The sequence below is a fragment of the Mycteria americana genome, chromosome 3, assembly GCF_035582795.1.
Source record: "Mycteria americana isolate JAX WOST 10 ecotype Jacksonville Zoo and Gardens chromosome 3, USCA_MyAme_1.0, whole genome shotgun sequence".
NCBI lineage: Eukaryota > Metazoa > Chordata > Aves > Ciconiiformes > Ciconiidae > Mycteria > Mycteria americana.
The window spans coordinates 90,228,598-90,245,460 of NC_134367.1; the positions used below are offsets into that span (position 1 = coordinate 90,228,598).

Below are 16,863 nucleotides of genomic sequence, written 5' to 3' on the forward strand. Positions count from 1 at the left end.
GCCAGATGAATGCTATCCCTGGTGCAAGGCAAGAAGCAAAACCGAGAACTTTAAGGCTAGAGAACACACAACAGTACAGCTCTCTTCCTCAGGAGTCTGTTTTTACCATCATTTAAGTAAAGCCAGCCTTGCAAAAAGAGAGACTGAAAGGAAATGCAGGTCATGACTTTTGTTGCTTCCAAAGATCTTTGATTCACAAAGCTTAACAAACTCAAACAACTGGCTCGCTCTGTATTCCTTACCTTCCTGCCATACCACCGTTTGAAAAGGTAGAGCGGGAAGCTGAACTAGCAATTGGGAACAATCACAGCTCCTAACAACACTTGAGTACAAACCGCCAAGGTCACTGGCATTTACTATGACTACGTTCCTGCAGGCACGTGATGTTACAGAAGGTCTGACATAACCTTTTTTCACCAAATTCAAGTCTGCCATTCTGATCTGCAATTCCAGTTGGCAATATTAGGAGTTCTGGCAAACTTTCAAAAAATCTAAATCAAATCACAGTCTATTAAGCCTTTAGCTGTAAACTTCCCTAAGTACAGCCCAGCTTACCCCAACAGTCCATTCTGCACTCGAGTTCTCTTCCCTGAAAGATACTCTAGGTTTCTTTGCTCGTACAGGAGGACTAACTGATCGTCCTGGAGACGCAGAGCGAGTTGCTGGGGCTGTGGTGCGAAGGCTGGATTTGAGAATAGACCGAGGAGTAAACCCAGGAGAAGCAGAAGCGGATGTGGCCAAAACTTTAGCCCTCTATGAAAAGAAATAAAAACATTTAAATTCAAAACAGCTAAATCTTTAAAACAGAAGACTTCCCTCGTCAAAAGTATTACTTTCAATTACAAACTGCGTTTGTACCAGCAGAGAGGACAAAGTTTAGCCTCTGCACTGCTCTTTTTCCAAAGGTACAATAATCTTAATGATAGAAACCCATGCTTTTTATGTTTCTTTGGCTTTGTTTTTTTTAAATGCCAACATAAACTGGTATTTTTCAAATGAATTTCCTGAAGAAACAAGGGTATGGCATCTTGTTGCCTGCAATGTTATCTGCCATGCCGGTAAGTTCTGCCATTCCTACGCTGCTCTTCTAACAGGCATACAACTTCAGATGTCACCCTGGACACAGTGACTGAAAACGCTGCCATGCGAAATGGCAATCTGCAAAGCAACAGCGAGAGCTTATTTTTTCACTAATTAATCAATCCGCGCACTAGGCTAAACTAAGTGACGCTGCTGTAAAAATCCCTGCACATCTTCATCGAGAAGCGTTCAGGTCTTCTTACCTCAGCTCAAAAAACATTTTACAGTATTGAAAGGGTTTACAAGGAGGATAATGAAACTAGCCTAACGGTACGGGCAATATTTAAGATGAAGAAAAAGGTTACAATTCAGAGAGATCACAACTATTTTGTTCAGGTAGGCAAAGGCAGAAAGATCAGCACCAAGCAGATAGCTGAAATGTTATTTCCTTGCATGGTAACAGTTTGCTGGCAGTGAATGGGAATACGGTTTAACACAAACAATTAATAACTAAAATTACTGCAAAAAGCCATCACTGAATTGGACAGAGACTGACATCACTTAGTTGTCATTCACTGAGCTGCATGGAGAACCTGAAGCATATACCTTCTTGCTTGTGGGGATGCAAGTCAAACTCCTCAGAGCTATTGAGCACTTAAATAATGAGATGGTTAAGCTACAGATTGCATCTTCAGGTGTCTAAGCTATCAAGTATCGAAGTACCGTGCAATAAAAACAAGTGCATTTCACAAAGCTATGGAACAACGTGCATACTGCAATTAACTTCAAACTAAACCTTCCCTCTTCAAGACTGTTCCCAACGTACTGCTTCCAAAAGGGCTCTATATACAGTAACCACATGTGGAATATGGAAAATATTCCACAGTTTGAATCCAACAGTGTTTGTGTTAAATACTTTTTGGTGGTTTCATTTTAAACAAAGTTTGCAGGCTTTTGGTTTGGTTGGTTGTTACTGTTTTTTTAAAATACAAACCTTAACCACAAGGGGAGTCTCCAGTAACTTCAGCTCTGATGCTCCGGACAAATTCTTTGCTGAGACGGGACCATGCATATTTGATTTCAGTGGGCTGGACGCCATGAATGAAGCAGAAGCTCTGCATGGTGACTGCCAGCTACCACCCTGTGCTGCAGAACACGAAGGAACAGGACGAACCACCAAATCCAGCAATCTGTTAAGATGCACAATTTAGAATATGAAAAAAAAGAGAAATAAATGACAAAAATCATGCTGCGTGCAAGAAATCTGAGATGATGATACCTAATAAAAACATTTGATGAAGAAGAAAAACAGGTGAACCCTCACTGTTGGGGTCATGTATCAGGCCCATGAACAGGTTACAGGCACTTTCTTTTTTTTTTTTTTAATTATTTCTTTACATTTCATACTTAATTTCCTAAATCACTGCCTCTGAGGCAAGAGGAATCCAGTTGTCAGTTGCACAAGTGATGTAATTCTCCTGTCAGAAGAAAGTTCATCTACGTTTCAGTGCTGGCACCACTTCAAATTCTCCACTTAGTTCTGTCCCTAAGTCGACCTTTTCTTTAACAGATACAAAACTAAATGCAAACAGGACACTTTGCAAACACGGAGGGTACATACGCGTGCACGCACACACACACACACATATATGTGAAGCAACACCTTTTGGAAACCGTCATTCTGTAGATCCACTATACCTGGAACATTGCTGTGAACGTTTTGTAACTGGTGTCCCCAGAAATGCATCATGCAACTCTGCATCAGGGAGAGGATGTGGTATGACTGGTGGTTCTGTAACTCGAGGACTAGAATGAAAAGGAAAATGTAACTGACTTTCATTCCCTGAGGTCCAAACATACCAGAATTCAAGTTTGCTTGACCACACCACCTGTAGGAAAATCATCTGACAACTACTAGCCTCTTTTCTGCTCTTTGTAATTCTGCCTAGTTTCAAGTGAAAAAGGCAGACACGAAGCAGACACTGGGCAGGAAGGGGTAAAAGATTACTATTTGAGCACCAATCAAGTCTACCGAAATCTGTACACCAAGAGCTTGATGGTAATCATTGCTTTCGTTTCAGTGACCTTAAATTCTCTAAACACGTTTACCATAATGTAAATATCTGTATTTGCATAAATAAGATTGTCATAGCCGAAAAACTCTCTCTCCAAATATACTTATGATGTATTGAGTCTTCAATGTTGCCTATGATATGTGCAAGAAGCCAAACAAAGCTTTATTCAGGTGCACCTTCCCTCCAAAACACAAACATAATTCAAATGGATTTTTCCCTCTCTCTCCAAGCACGTAGCTCAAGACTAAACTTTGTTAAAAGGCTGCTTACCTATCATATTGTGAGAAACTGGCTTTCTGCTCATTTCCTACCCCGACTTCTCTAATTTTGGACAATACATTACTGATGAAAGTTTCTCCTGCATGCACATTTCCTGCATTAGCTTGGTTTGTTACTGTTGATAGTGGCTTTGGTCTTGCGACTGTAAAGCAAGAGGGACAAAACATCAGCCCTGTGTAATCAAAGTGATGGTTAGCTCTCCATTATATTTCCCCCCTACAAATTACCTTCTCTTAAGACCGATGAAGGCAAATGGTAAGGCTTGGCTCTCTCTACAGCCAGCTTCCTTTGAACTCTAGGAAGGATCTTGCCATATCGGTCTAATACAGAATTTCTGGCAACTGCTCGCTCTCTCAAGCAAGGGTCACGATCATTCTGACGAATGAAAAGCGTAAAGCAAAAAGTTAACCCATCACAAGAAGTTCATTGCACAGAACTGTCTGTGCTATTTCTAATTAGTGAATACATTTCCTCTACAGATACACTCAAATACAGCCACTGCACGGAACAGCAGCAAGTTCTACCCATCAGCACACACCCTTTTCACCTGGTATTTTCAGTGAAGTGGAAGGAAGACGAGAATCAAAACAGAACCTACAACTTTAAGTTCAAACAATTCTGGCACTCTGCAGAACCTTACTCTGATGTGCTTCTTATCACCTCCCATTTTCAAATGGCTTACAAAATAGCAGGCTTTCCCCTGTTTTTCCTGAAACGCCAATGTCTGGGATGACTGAATATACAGGGCAACTGCAAATCACGTTGGACAAAGTGATGTCTTTGTCCAGAGTCTTAAAACGAGTAAGAAAAAGCTACCTACACGCACCTTCCGGCTGGACGAAAGTTTTCAAATGCGGGACCTAAAACTTCCAAAACCACCTTATAAGTTTGATTCACTAGAAAACTGTGCTTCTGCAAAACAGCAAATGCATCACAGATCCATAACAGAAGTTCACGTAACACAAAATTTAATCTGGCTATTTTGAGAAACAGAAGTTAGGTAAGAATTTCTCTCATAAAAGTGGCAAAATGAAAGTTGTGGACTTGCAGAGCTCACGGTATAACTTGAAGCAGAAACAGTAATACTAACAAAAAACAACACCACGCAAATTTTACCTGTGCATTCACATCCAGGCGGCTCTCAGCTAGAAAAATAAAGCGGCGCACAAGATACAAGAGATGACATCGGAGTCACCAGTGGTCTCTAACATTTAATTTATAACTTCACAGAGTAGCTTTGGAGTAGTGAACTATTTTGTTCAACTTCTAGGTTCAGCTGTAACTGCAGGTGTTGAAATACTAGGTGTTGAAATACTAGGTGTAGGTAACTTAAGGTGTTGAACGACTACATGCTAAGAATAGTGTAAAAAACAGAGCAGGATTTTTATTGAGTACTATCAAAAATGGTTAGTAACAGCCAACAGAAACTTGCACACTTGACAGAACTTTTATGCTTACCATAAGGTTAACCTTCATTGACTGATTGGACTGTAGTGCTGGGATATGGTTGGCACGCTGCAGATGGTGGACTAAAAGCAAGTCATCATGCTGAACACCAGTATTGGTCTGTAAAAACTTCTCCAAACACTCCTGTGAGAAATAACACGTTTCAAAACTCTATTATGATTCCGCCTCTTCTCTTTTCAAAGAGACGATTACGATTTTCTTTCTTGTCCACACTTACCTGTTCAGTGTCTGTGAAAGGTAGCTTCAGTAAGTCTTCCATTAGTCCCATCTCCTGACAGATTTCATACATGTGTTTTAGCAGCTCTTCTATGTTTAACTTCGTGCTATGTTGCTGCAACAGACCCCAAGCCTCCACCATGCACCTGCAATTGATTGTTTTGAGATGTAAAGGCATATTAATAGTATGACCAAAAAGATGCCCCAAAACTACTGGGTTCAAGGTTGAAAGGAAATTTAGGGGAACATGCTTTGTGTCATTTGTTCTCCGCCTTTCACAATAGCTGAAGGCCAAAACGGTGGGATAGATGTCTTTACCTATTGGACAACAACACAGTGAGGAAAAGCCGCACTTCACTACTGCTTGACATGGATGGCTTCATCATCTGTATGTATCTGAGGGCTGGCCTATGCTCCCCTTGGCACATGAGGGATTGAAGAATTCTCCTATGCTGCCATGACACGGTTTTGATTGTAGTTGGATGAAAGAGCAGGGCCAGCGAATTCTGTAGAAGTTAAGAGATCAGGCTCATTAAGATATATGCATACCCTCAGGCAACAAAAATATTCAGAAGTCTCTCAAGTAAGGGCGAATGTGGGTTAAACAAACTCATATGGCTAACTAATGAAATACTTCATACAGGACACGTAAATAAAAATTGTGAAGTATTTGCAGAAGAAATATTCAGTTAGCCATAGAGAACCAAGTGAGTGTTTTAAAAGGAGTAAGTCACTCTCTTCTAGGTTAACCAAATCTCTGTATACAAACATCCCTTTTTATAAACCCATTACTAAACAAGAAGTTATTCTCCCAGGCAAACAGATTATATTAACCTTGTGACAGGCAAAAATCAACCTTCAGCATCAGAAAGAACACGAGTTAGGTTGAAAAGTCACTTTTGCAGTCTTCTGGCTCAAATCTTGCTGCTATGGTCATAGTTTTAACATCTGAAGTGCCCAAACCCCTGTTTTTGAGAAAGCGCTCAACTGGCCTGCTGAAAACCGCCTACACAGATGGCTTTGAAAATTCAGTTCATTACAGCATCATTCAAGCATCATTACAGTTGATTTCTTCTTTGTTTTAATCAATTTCCTGACCAAGTAATGAAAACAACATTTCAAATCATCATGCATTGCTGAAGATGCCGTAGCAGTATTACAAAAAAGCTTCTCGTGTTTTATCACCTGTTATTAGCCAAGCACCAGTTTTTAAAAATCATTTTATGGATCATAGCTTTGTACTGCAACGTACGTCTCACTAAACTGTAACATACTTACGTCATAATCACCGTGATCTAGAAGCCAAAAACCTTGAATAAGCTTAACAAGACCCCAAGGGATAGCAAAGGCAGCTGAGAAGGAGTTGACCAAAGTTTCTGTTTTATTCGGAAAGGAATGCGTGATATCTAGAAGCAAGTAAATTGTCTGATATCAAGTATCTAATTAAGGCTAATAAATTTCTAAGGCAAAAAATTCATCACATTACATTTAGAAAAACACAGTGAACTAAGAATATAAAAGTGGTAGGAAGCAGAAACTACTAAGGTAGTAGTCTTGCCATTTGAAGCTCTTATAAGCTGAAGACAGGCAGGTCCTACCCACAAAATTGCATTCTGAATAAATAACCAGAAAGAAATACACTTTGATTGCTGCAAGGCATTCAAAAAGGTTAACTTTAGATATTTAAATGCTTCAGTTATAAACTCGGGCTCCCTCTTGAGTCAGTGGAGCTACCAGTTGGCCATCCAAAACATTGGAACATCCAGTGCTTAATTATTACAAGAAACAAATTCTACACTTCTTTTTTCCCCTCACTCCCAGAGCCTATAAAACAATGCGTGTTATGCTGTCCTTACGGTACAACTTAGCTCTGCAGGATTAAAACTGGATTTAAAACAGTACGTGGATCACTCGTTGGTAGTGTCATCTTCTCTTTCTGACATCCGTCTTTAGGGACATATTCTAATTGTTGTAGCTCTGGGCTACAACAGCCTTTAAACCCCTTGCTCTCTCGGCTCCCCTCTTGGGTTAGGCAACAAACAACAAAAGCAATTTGGTATATGTCAGCAGCTTAAAAATCAAGTTTCTGCCCAAGGACTTTTCTCTTCTCTCTCTTTAGTATTCTGTGTGCCTGCACTTTCAGCAGAACAAAAGCAAGCACTCTTAGCTGTGCTGGAAAACGGATGATTTTGGCAAAAATCAGGCACTGGTACACCACTGTAAGAAAGCCCTTTGCTCCGAAGCAGCACGTTTTAGTGCATCGTTCTAGTAAGCAGCCATTTGCTACAGACACGGGTGCTTTGAAAAGCTAAAAACGGCGTTAAATTTGGGGAAAAACTAAGGGAGGGTTTTCTCTTTAACATTTCTTAGTAAACCTGTTTTCTCATATCCCAAAAGACGTGGCACCAAAACATTAACAAAAATAATCATAACATATCCACAGTGCAAAGACATAAAACACTGCTTCTGTCTACGACTTAATGGAAAACTAAATGTTTTCACTTGCATTGTGGTTGAAGCATAAATTTTAAAATGTTATTAAACACGTAGGTGACAAATATTTAAGAACATTTATGTGCGCGTACTGAAGGTGTAATAAAAATAACTAGAAAGGATACGATTGCATGTTTGTCGCTCTCTTCAATGCTTTCTAGCAAATAGAGATCCAGCAGTGCCTGAAATGAAAAAGTAAAAGTTCTTTAAAAACTCCCGTCTTTCATAAATCATTGGCTTTTTAGGGGGGCGGGCGGGGGGGGGGGGATGTCACTGTTGTTGTTTTCAGTGAACATAACACTCACATGTAAACTAGCAGGTGGGTATTTCCCAGTTCCTCCTTCATCTCTCCGCCACAACTTCTCAACTTGGTCTCCTAACTGGGAAACCATTCCATCAATCATCAAGCAGTCAGAATCCCATTTTCCTCTGCAACAAAAGGTAGCAAGGGTTTGGACAGAGGAAAATACTAATTTCAGCCTCTCAGTCTAACAGATTTCCTCCAGCCAAAACAAACAAACAAAAAGAAAGTAACAAATGTACCAAGGCATGATTATGGCTTGAAATGCACATGAAAGAAATTTCTCAGTCACATGGAAGATGTTCGATACATCATATTGAATTCTCAAAGGAGTCCAAAGTAGAAATCCTCAAAGCTCTCTTACCAAGGGAAAAGTTGCAATGACCTTTTAGTTTTCAGGTGTTCTTTTTTGTTGTATTACTTGTAATACAAAGGAAGTGCAAACAAAGTTTTGTACGTGCCCAAAAGAACCGCTCTCATACTGTCTAACAGAGGAAACGTAACAGTATGAAAATACCAGGACTATTCTTTAGCACACAAATCCAACGCCTCAAATTGGACTGTTCCAACACACAGCTGTGAGACGACATAATGGAAATTTCAGATTTTGTTCTCAGCATCTCACTTTTGTTACTGAAAAGAAGTTATTCTCAGACAGCTGAGCATACAGGCAAATTTTAGCACCATCTTCAGCAGCATGCATGTTTCTACACACAGATCATTACAATTACGGATGGCTGAACTTTTAAAAAGTACATTCTGCAGAAGCCCATCCTGGTCTTCCGCTGACTGCAACACTACCCTTTAATTTCCCGATGGTAAAAAGCAGAAAAAGCACCCTAGAGGTTGTACGCTTCCAAGGAACACACGAGCCTGTACGTAAGTTACTTGAGAAGTAAGCTAAGTAAGATGAACTTTCAAGTCAATACCTACTACGCTGCAGCTTCCACCTTAACGCGTCTTGCAGCATCTTGTTCACAGGGCCATAGCCCAAGCTCCTGGAGGTCTTTATTTCGTTTCCAGAACCATTTCCAAAGAAAAATCTGTTCTCACCTAATCCAAGGCATATCGCCTATATGCTACTAAGCTAGTCCAGGAAAGAGAGTTGACACTCGCAAGGGACTTTTACCCAACAGCCAGTAGAGTGCTAGGTGTGCCAACCGCACGTAACTCTGCCTGTCTTGTTAAATTACACAAATGTACTTGTGAGTAGGAGATTCAGGCCAACACAATTATTGCCATCTATTACTAGCCCATGAGAGAGATGGGGTTTTTTTTAAAAACATGCTTTCTTCTGTGTCCAACACAACTGTTCTGTGATCGCCGTGCTTTGCTGAACTGGAGATGACTGATCCTATCCTAAACACGTGATCTTTTTCAGTAATAACAAATTATACAGATTAGCCAATGAATTAGGCACGCTACAAAAAAATGATGATACCAACAAATGGTACTAAGCAGAGGTATATGTAAACATTTTAACACAGGAAAGTAACCTCTGTGTTCAACAGAACACATGCATCCCTGAAGTCAACAGCATTGCTGGCAAATGCATGAAGCATAGCACATACACCTGTTGATATAAAAGCCATTCCCTTCCACTTCTGAATTTGCAGGGGAAGTGTTCCAGAGTTTTCCGGTAAGTCTTACCTTGATAAATGCTCAAGCTTCTGTCGATGAGCAGTGTAGTAGCTCTGAATCAGAGGATAATTGTAGAAAGGTCTAGACAAATGCATGTCGTCATCTACAGGCAATAAAGTAAAACCAAGTTAAGGACGTAATGTCACATTTTTAAACTAAAATTGTTGACTAAAAAGACAGACGATCATACAAGCTAAGCATCACGAAGCCTCCCACTCTGAAAGAAGCCAATCCTCTTTCTGCCTTTGCTAAAAGAGATGTAAGACACAAGACTCAATTCCTTCTTGTCTCAAGTGCCATTTCAAGTTTACAGTTGATGTAGCATTCAGAACAGGTAGCGGAAGCTGAAGTTCACTATGAAAAAAAACAATTCTCAAAGGGAATGGTTTTTTAAACAGGTCACGTGAGCATTTGTAAGACAATTAAGGCTGACAATAGGGTTTATAATCCATCCCAAGAAAGAAGTATTCCCAAGGTGTATTTTTTCCTCAAGCAATAAAGAAAAAGTTCCAAACATGCGGGTAATGCTTTTACTGTAAAAGCAAGCGTTCCAATCTTTGTTGTTTCATAGTAATTTGTTTAAAAGCCCAAGCATTTCAAGCTGGGGACACAAGCAACTCCTCGAAGTCAGAGCCTGATTGCTATTTCCAAGAAACATCCAGGAAAGAAACTGCTCGCATTATTCTACACTATGCGTTTGAAAAACCTGTAAAATCTCGGTTTCGCCAACGGAACTTCAGCATACGCTCTCACTGAACTAACACGACTTGTTATGGACGAAACATTTACAAAAGCATGGCTAAGCATGTGTTCGTAGGAACCGCTTACTGGATAGTCCCTTTGTTACAAATGCATTACAGTTTATGCTTACCTAAACCCTCTGGAAGGAGGCTGGATCGACAGAACCAGATGACCGCTCGTGCGTACAAAGAAACGAGGCGAGTTACCACCTGCTTATTTGTCAAGTCTGCAAAACCTGAAAAAAGGCACAAGGTGATTTTTCTTATGCGATTCCTTTCATTTTTACAAAACTCCCTCCATCATACCAAATACAAAGTATAAAAATAACATGGTAGAAACCTTTGTCTTTGCATTTTTCACTCTGGATCACTTCCTTGTTTGAAGGAAAAACCCACACTCAGCACCAAAACAAAAAGCAACCCCTACAAAGAAGCAGATTCACTAAAGGTTCAAACAAACAAAAAAAAACGAACAACGCCTCAACTATCAAATGCACTCATGAATAAGACATCTGTTTTTCACCTAGCAGAGATTGTTACTGTAGCAAAGGGGTATTCTTTCTTCCTCAATATGCCAAGAGCAATTTATCATCTAAAAAGTGGTAGAAACTCAGGTAACTTATTTCACAGCTTACTCATTTATGCTTCCTTTGTATTTTTTAGTCATTTGCAATGCAATAGTTGCATGCAATTATAAATTGCTAGCTAAGAATGAAAAAGAATACTTTTCAGCATTACCACATTCAGTCGGTGTAATTTCAACCCAGTTGCTTCCATAGCTTCTTGCTGAATGTAGCCTCCCCTACCCCCTTGCAGGAACTCCACAGCAAACTGTTTCCCTGAACTCCATGCACATTAAGTGGTAGTCCCAGCTTCTCAGATGCCAGCCCCTTCTCCCAGCTAAATGTCACTGTCTTCCAATCATCACAAGCAACAATAGCTCATGTTTCCACAATTACCACCCAAGCCTAATTCCAAATCTTAAGAAAACATTCCAAACATTTAGCAACACTATTACAAACCTTTTTCAGTAAGCTCTTGTGCTTCTGTTAGAAAACAGTTTAAGACTGTGCTAAGGTTGCTCAAAAGCAACTGGCAGTGCCGAAGAGACTGCAATGTCTGCGGGTCCATGAAGTTGCAAGAGCCATCGAACAGCGGAACACCTTTTCAAGAATAAATATTAAATCGTTAGCCTACAGAGCAATTCCAGAGTTTCAAAGTGCACTTAAAGAACTGCGTGCAGTGACATGTGCCAGCAGATCACTGAATAAGCTCAGTTAGAAAGAATGATTTTACGTTTGCAGAATGACTACACTGGTACTCACATATTTGGTCAAATTCATCTTTTGTATAGATCACTTTGTTCCACGTCCACTCAAGAACAAACCGTAAATTAGCAGCAGAACTTGGCTGCTCTTTAAAAAAAGAGAGCAAAAAAGAAGTGAATCAACAATTTCAAACTAAAAAGTTTACAACAGAAAAACAACATAACAAGTACTACCTTCAGATGTCCAATGTTTAATGCATCCAGTCAGAAGTTCTAAAGACCCTGTCTGGACAGCAGCTGACAATACCGCTTCTAACTGCTCCTCCTAAACATAACAGACAAAAGAAAATGAGAATCTTACCTACTTTCAGTACCCAAACCATCAACAGTAAAGGTTTGTTTCTAACGCTATACTCATTCCGACACCACAAAGTCAATTAGCACACACGCAACTAATTCCACATTCTTCTTCTTAATTCTAGCCGCAGGCCGGACTGCTTGGCGGTCTGAGGAACACATTACACTTTTCCCCTGACTTTTCAACTTACTGACGGCCAATTCTAACCTGAGTTGACATCAGAACATCTCATTTGAATGTAAGAGTCTACATCAGGCTTGCAAAATCAACAGTCTAGGGGCTAGGCCAACTTGCCAAGAAACTGAGTTTACCTACCACGCTGTGCAAAAGCGTTACTTGCCCTAACACACCGCCACAAATCTGGTGAAGAAGCCAGCAGACGGGAAGATGAGGGCAGTGGGAAGACTGCTCTCCCCCTCCTGCTCACTGCTCCACTGTATGATGGCTAGCTAGCTGACCATTTAGCTTAGATCCTGCCTGGCTGAAGACGGGCTGTTCACCACAAAGGCTCCATCTCTCTTGAAACTCTTCAGGTGGGAGGGAAAGGTTGGTGCACTGCAAATGGAAAATCTATGAAAGAGCAGGGTGTAAATTGGGCTAGTAAAAAAGCACATTGGGCTACTGTAGCACACGGCAAAGGCTACAGCAGTGAAGATCTGCTTTGAGAGGCTGCAGAAGAGCCTGCTGATGAAGGGAAAAGGAGGGGAAGCGGTGATGAAACTGTCAGGTGGAGCTGGCAACAGTAATTGCTTACCACAGCCCACTTCCTTGGAAGCAAAGGATCGTGTCTAGCGCAGCAAGCCGACGTTGGCAAGAGCTCGCGTCCGAGTGAGACACCCCCATCGTCAACTACTGCACTGAACCTAATGCTCTGAGAACCTGACGGCGATGGAGGTTGTTCTGAGGGAAAGATGCTTTCTGTTGCGCGTGACCAGCACTGGCTGCACGCTTCCTTGCGCGTGTCCGTGGCACAGAATTAATAGATGGGTCTCTAAAGACAGATCTATTAGGGCTGTTCCCAGTCACACTCAGTAGTTTGGATCTAAGAATACTATTACTTCTGCTAACTAACGGCAACACCTGCATTTCAACGCCACTTGCAACTAATATGAAAATCAGATTATCGTGCCTTGTAGCCTCTCCAGCCCTGTCAGACAAGATGGATGTACTTGATTCCTTCGATTCCCTGATACGCACTCACCTGACTCAAAGTGGATGGCTGGACATCAGCTAGCCTTGGAGACAGCAAGCCGGCTACAAGACACCTATTGTAGCTGTCATGAATGGCTTCGCTTATTGAAGGACCAGATTTCTTTAAAAAATTCAAGGTCTGAAACATCAATCACAAACTACAGATTAAGACAGCATTATAATTCAATCACTAAGGTTCTGGATTACCACTAAGAGAAATAGTATAAGTGTTCACTTAAACTGTCAGAAGGCTTGCATCAGCAATATGCTTTAGGTTAGCAGCCTGACTGAGCATTACTATGCAGAGTCTTAAAGACGGCAGCCAAACTAACAGTTACGGTTCATAACAAAAATCCTGTAAACCAAAACATCAGCTCTTGCAAGGCTTAATTAAGTGTTTTCGAGTCAATACACAGGCCTTTCTTTTTCCCTGAACACTGACACAAAAGACATTCTATATGAGCTAAAACTAACACGCAACTTTAAATCACACTTTGGAAGACCCTTGCTATGCTGCTTTGTGCAGAAGCTGATTTATGCTGCAAATACTTAGTGAGCTGAAACTTAGTTCAGAATTATTTGTTACAATCTGTGCAGTGGCTCCGAAGCTGTGAGTTGGCCAAGTTTGGGAGAAAAAAAATCTCATTTCTTCTTAAACGGTTCAATAAGTTTTCATTTTCTCCATTCTGTCCTCCTTTTTCAAGCTAATCAGGACAGAATTTCATTCCGTCCTCCTTTTTCAAGCTAATCAGGGTTCCAAACCCTAACTCAGGACCTATGCAGGCAGTTCTATGCAGATGGGTAATAAAGTAGCAGCAGCTTTCCCCGACCTCCACAACAGTTTTGTTCTTGCTCCTAAAGCAACCTTGTATTCCTTTCCAGACATGCAATCCCCGATCGTGCTTCAACAGGAGACAATGGTAGGTTTACAGTCCCAAGAGCGGAGCTAAAACACTACCATTTGCACAAAACTGGCAGGATACAATTGCAATTATGCGTGTGGATGGGCAGGATGAGCATAAAATGGTCTCTGGCACTGAAAGCAGTGCAGTAGAAAAGGTAGAAAAGGTACACCTCTTGACATTCTCAATCAAGATACAGTAAAAGATCACCTCCTTCTGGAAGCTGGTGCAAGTCATATGAACAACTCCGGAGGTCAGCAAGCACGTACCATCTGCAGAAACAATGAACGTTTGGCAACATTCCACGCTCTCACAGTTATGTTATGACCTGTTTACATCTTTTAAATAGCAGTATCTGGAAAGATATAACTAAGCGATCATCACATCACTTACTTACTTACAAACTTTTTTAAAACAAATTACTGTGTGTAGAAATTTCACCTCTAGTGCTGTTGAGGTGCTGTGCTTTGAGCTTCAGTTCAAAGGCATTTCATTTTATAACCATCCCCACTTCACAGGCTACGTTACAAAAGCACCAAACCCCAAAACTCAGCAGGCCGCCACATATGTTTCACAAGATTAAATACTCTGTTAGTACTCAGTTAGTAATCAGAGTTGGGTTGGGGGGGGTTGGTTTGAACAAGTGAACTAATAAATGGCATTTGACCTCCATTTAAGCTTATCTCTATTAAAAGCGGTGAAACACCTACCAAAATTATAGGTGCTTGGATGAAAAAACTGCTCAGGTGGTGGATAAGAAGGAGGAACTCCCCGACTTAGGCTCCGCTCATGTACCAGAATATCCAAAATGAGGTTTGGAGAAGTCACGCTTATTACAGCATCCAGTGACCACAACGCAAAATAGGGGCAGTCATGAAGGAATTCTTCTGGCCTTAAAGAAAACAAGTGCATAAGCTAAACGCTGACTTTCAAATGAATCCTTTGTAGGGATATTGAAAACAACTTAATAAAAATCTACCTTAGTGAATCTGGCATTTCAGCAGAATACCAGCGATTAATGTCAAATACACCCAAGTAAGTAGATGGTGCTCCCTGACCGTATGTATTCACTTGCCAACTGAAGATTGATACGCTGGTGTCAGGAGATATTACTGTAAAAGACAAGACATTGCTTCTTATTTGTAGAAAATACGATACATCTGATATTTTTAAAACACCACTTTCTGGTTTGGCTGAACTCTGTTCTATCACTCATGAAACACAGCCCTTACTAAGACTAATTTAAAACAATTACGGAATAGCAAACATCTCTGCGACAGATTCAGTCCTACTGCCCCTTTTTCTTGGTCAAATTGTATCCGTTCTAAGCCAAATCAAATACACAATGATTAGCTAATTCAATTTTCCATACATGAAGAGTTGATCAAGACTTTTAGTTAAATGAATAGTTTATCAAAAAAGTTATGCTAGGAACACATACACTGCTACTTTTAGAAAGCATACAAATAATTATCACATACACTTGGATCACTCAGATGGCATTATTGATTTCCAGATTTGACTCGATTACAAGTTTTCAGAGTAGCTCCTTTCCAGCACATTCAGAATGAAAGAACACAATTATCACACTAAATAAACAAACAAACCCCCAACAAACTGGAAATTGGAATAAAGATTTTGACATAAAACATTCACAAAGTTATACTCAGTAAGTTCTCTCTCTAAGTGGAACGGTCTGTCTTCTCTGGGGAGAGCGCATTCTCTAGATGTAAAGCAAAGTATGTGGTATATCAGTTACCCGAATAGAGTAAGGAACAAGAAGGCGGTTGGTTTGGCAAAATGTTCCTCTGCTCTCTGTTGCATTCATCATTACCATTTGGGGATCCTCACACACTTAACTATGTTTCATTGGCAACTTCTGAGCCATTTCAGTTTTGTTAGCCGCTCAAACTGCCTTTGAAGATATCCATTCTTTTCATAACTCAGAAGACAGCTTCACTGCTAGCCTCAACCCACACCCAACAGAAGCTCATGTGTGCCTACAACTTAACTTGAACAGATTCTGAATAAAAGCTAATTAGAAACCATCAGAAGAATTACAGGTAGTTCTCCATGCCTCATACTTCATAAAAAGGAGACAGAAAGGGGTTGTTTTGAGTTTTGGTTTTGGGGTTTTTTTTGGGGGGAGGGTGGGTGGTTTTTTTGTTTTTAACAAGTTTTTAGAAGGCACTCTCCTCAGAAACATGACACAAGTGGAGAAAATCCAAAGGTGTTTATAATAGATTTTGACACACCGTTGACAGAGGATGGCATCACAAAAACAGATGGAAGTTGCCACTTCAGGACTAAATCAAAGCTAATAAACAGAAATAGCCTAGAAAGATCATGCAAGTGTCTTCTTTGTAACATCAGACATAAGTTAAGGCCCGTAAGAAGAGAGGGAAGGCAAATAACACAGTCAAAACAAAAGGCTAGGAAAGTTATCACTGCAGCAGGCTCAAAGATCTGGTCAGAGCATAACTGAATTTGTAAACCCAGAGATGTATATTTAATTATTGCAAGATAATGAAAGACATCTTAAGAGTTTGAACTGTCTATATGGACAAGGAAAGCTATTGCTTTAAGAACTCGTAGGTGTAGGAACCCAATAGCTTTAGAGAGGAAAAAATGGACAGGCAGGTCATAGAATCATAGAATCATTTAGGTTGGAAAAGACCCCTAAGATCATTGAGTCCAAACATAAGCTGAACACTGCCAAGTCCACCACTGAACCATGTCCCTAAGCACCACATCTACATGTCTTTTAAATACCTCCAGGGACGGTGACTCAACCACTGCCCTGGGCAGCTTCTTCCAATGCTTCATAACCCTTTCAGTGAAGAAATTTTGCCTAATATGCAATCTAAACCTCCCCTGGCGCAACGTGAGGCCATTTCCTCTCGTCCTATCACT

The 16,863-nt window shown here is 40.5% G+C and overlaps 1 protein-coding gene across 1 annotated transcript in view; it reads right to left on the reverse strand.

The window, feature by feature from the left end:
- LOC142407560 (protein ELYS-like) overlaps positions 1 to 16,863 on the reverse strand; it is a 56,621-nt gene that overhangs the window by 22,141 nt on the left and 17,617 nt on the right. Inside the window, exons 9-28 of the mRNA XM_075497182.1 lie at positions 14,930 to 15,062; positions 14,661 to 14,842; positions 14,161 to 14,222; positions 13,059 to 13,187; positions 11,734 to 11,824; positions 11,558 to 11,647; positions 11,255 to 11,395; positions 10,364 to 10,468; positions 9,502 to 9,595; positions 7,856 to 7,979; positions 7,676 to 7,732; positions 6,336 to 6,482; positions 5,376 to 5,563; positions 5,059 to 5,203; positions 4,833 to 4,964; positions 3,602 to 3,749; positions 3,366 to 3,516; positions 2,719 to 2,826; positions 2,015 to 2,210; positions 556 to 753 (exon numbers count right to left, since the gene is read on the reverse strand). Coding sequence (XP_075353297.1) covers positions 556 to 753; positions 2,015 to 2,210; positions 2,719 to 2,826; positions 3,366 to 3,516; positions 3,602 to 3,749; positions 4,833 to 4,964; positions 5,059 to 5,203; positions 5,376 to 5,563; positions 6,336 to 6,482; positions 7,676 to 7,732; positions 7,856 to 7,979; positions 9,502 to 9,595; positions 10,364 to 10,468; positions 11,255 to 11,395; positions 11,558 to 11,647; positions 11,734 to 11,824; positions 13,059 to 13,187; positions 14,161 to 14,222; positions 14,661 to 14,842; positions 14,930 to 15,062 — 2,621 coding nt within the window. The remainder of the gene's footprint in view (positions 1 to 555; positions 754 to 2,014; positions 2,211 to 2,718; positions 2,827 to 3,365; positions 3,517 to 3,601; positions 3,750 to 4,832; positions 4,965 to 5,058; positions 5,204 to 5,375; positions 5,564 to 6,335; positions 6,483 to 7,675; positions 7,733 to 7,855; positions 7,980 to 9,501; positions 9,596 to 10,363; positions 10,469 to 11,254; positions 11,396 to 11,557; positions 11,648 to 11,733; positions 11,825 to 13,058; positions 13,188 to 14,160; positions 14,223 to 14,660; positions 14,843 to 14,929; positions 15,063 to 16,863) is intronic.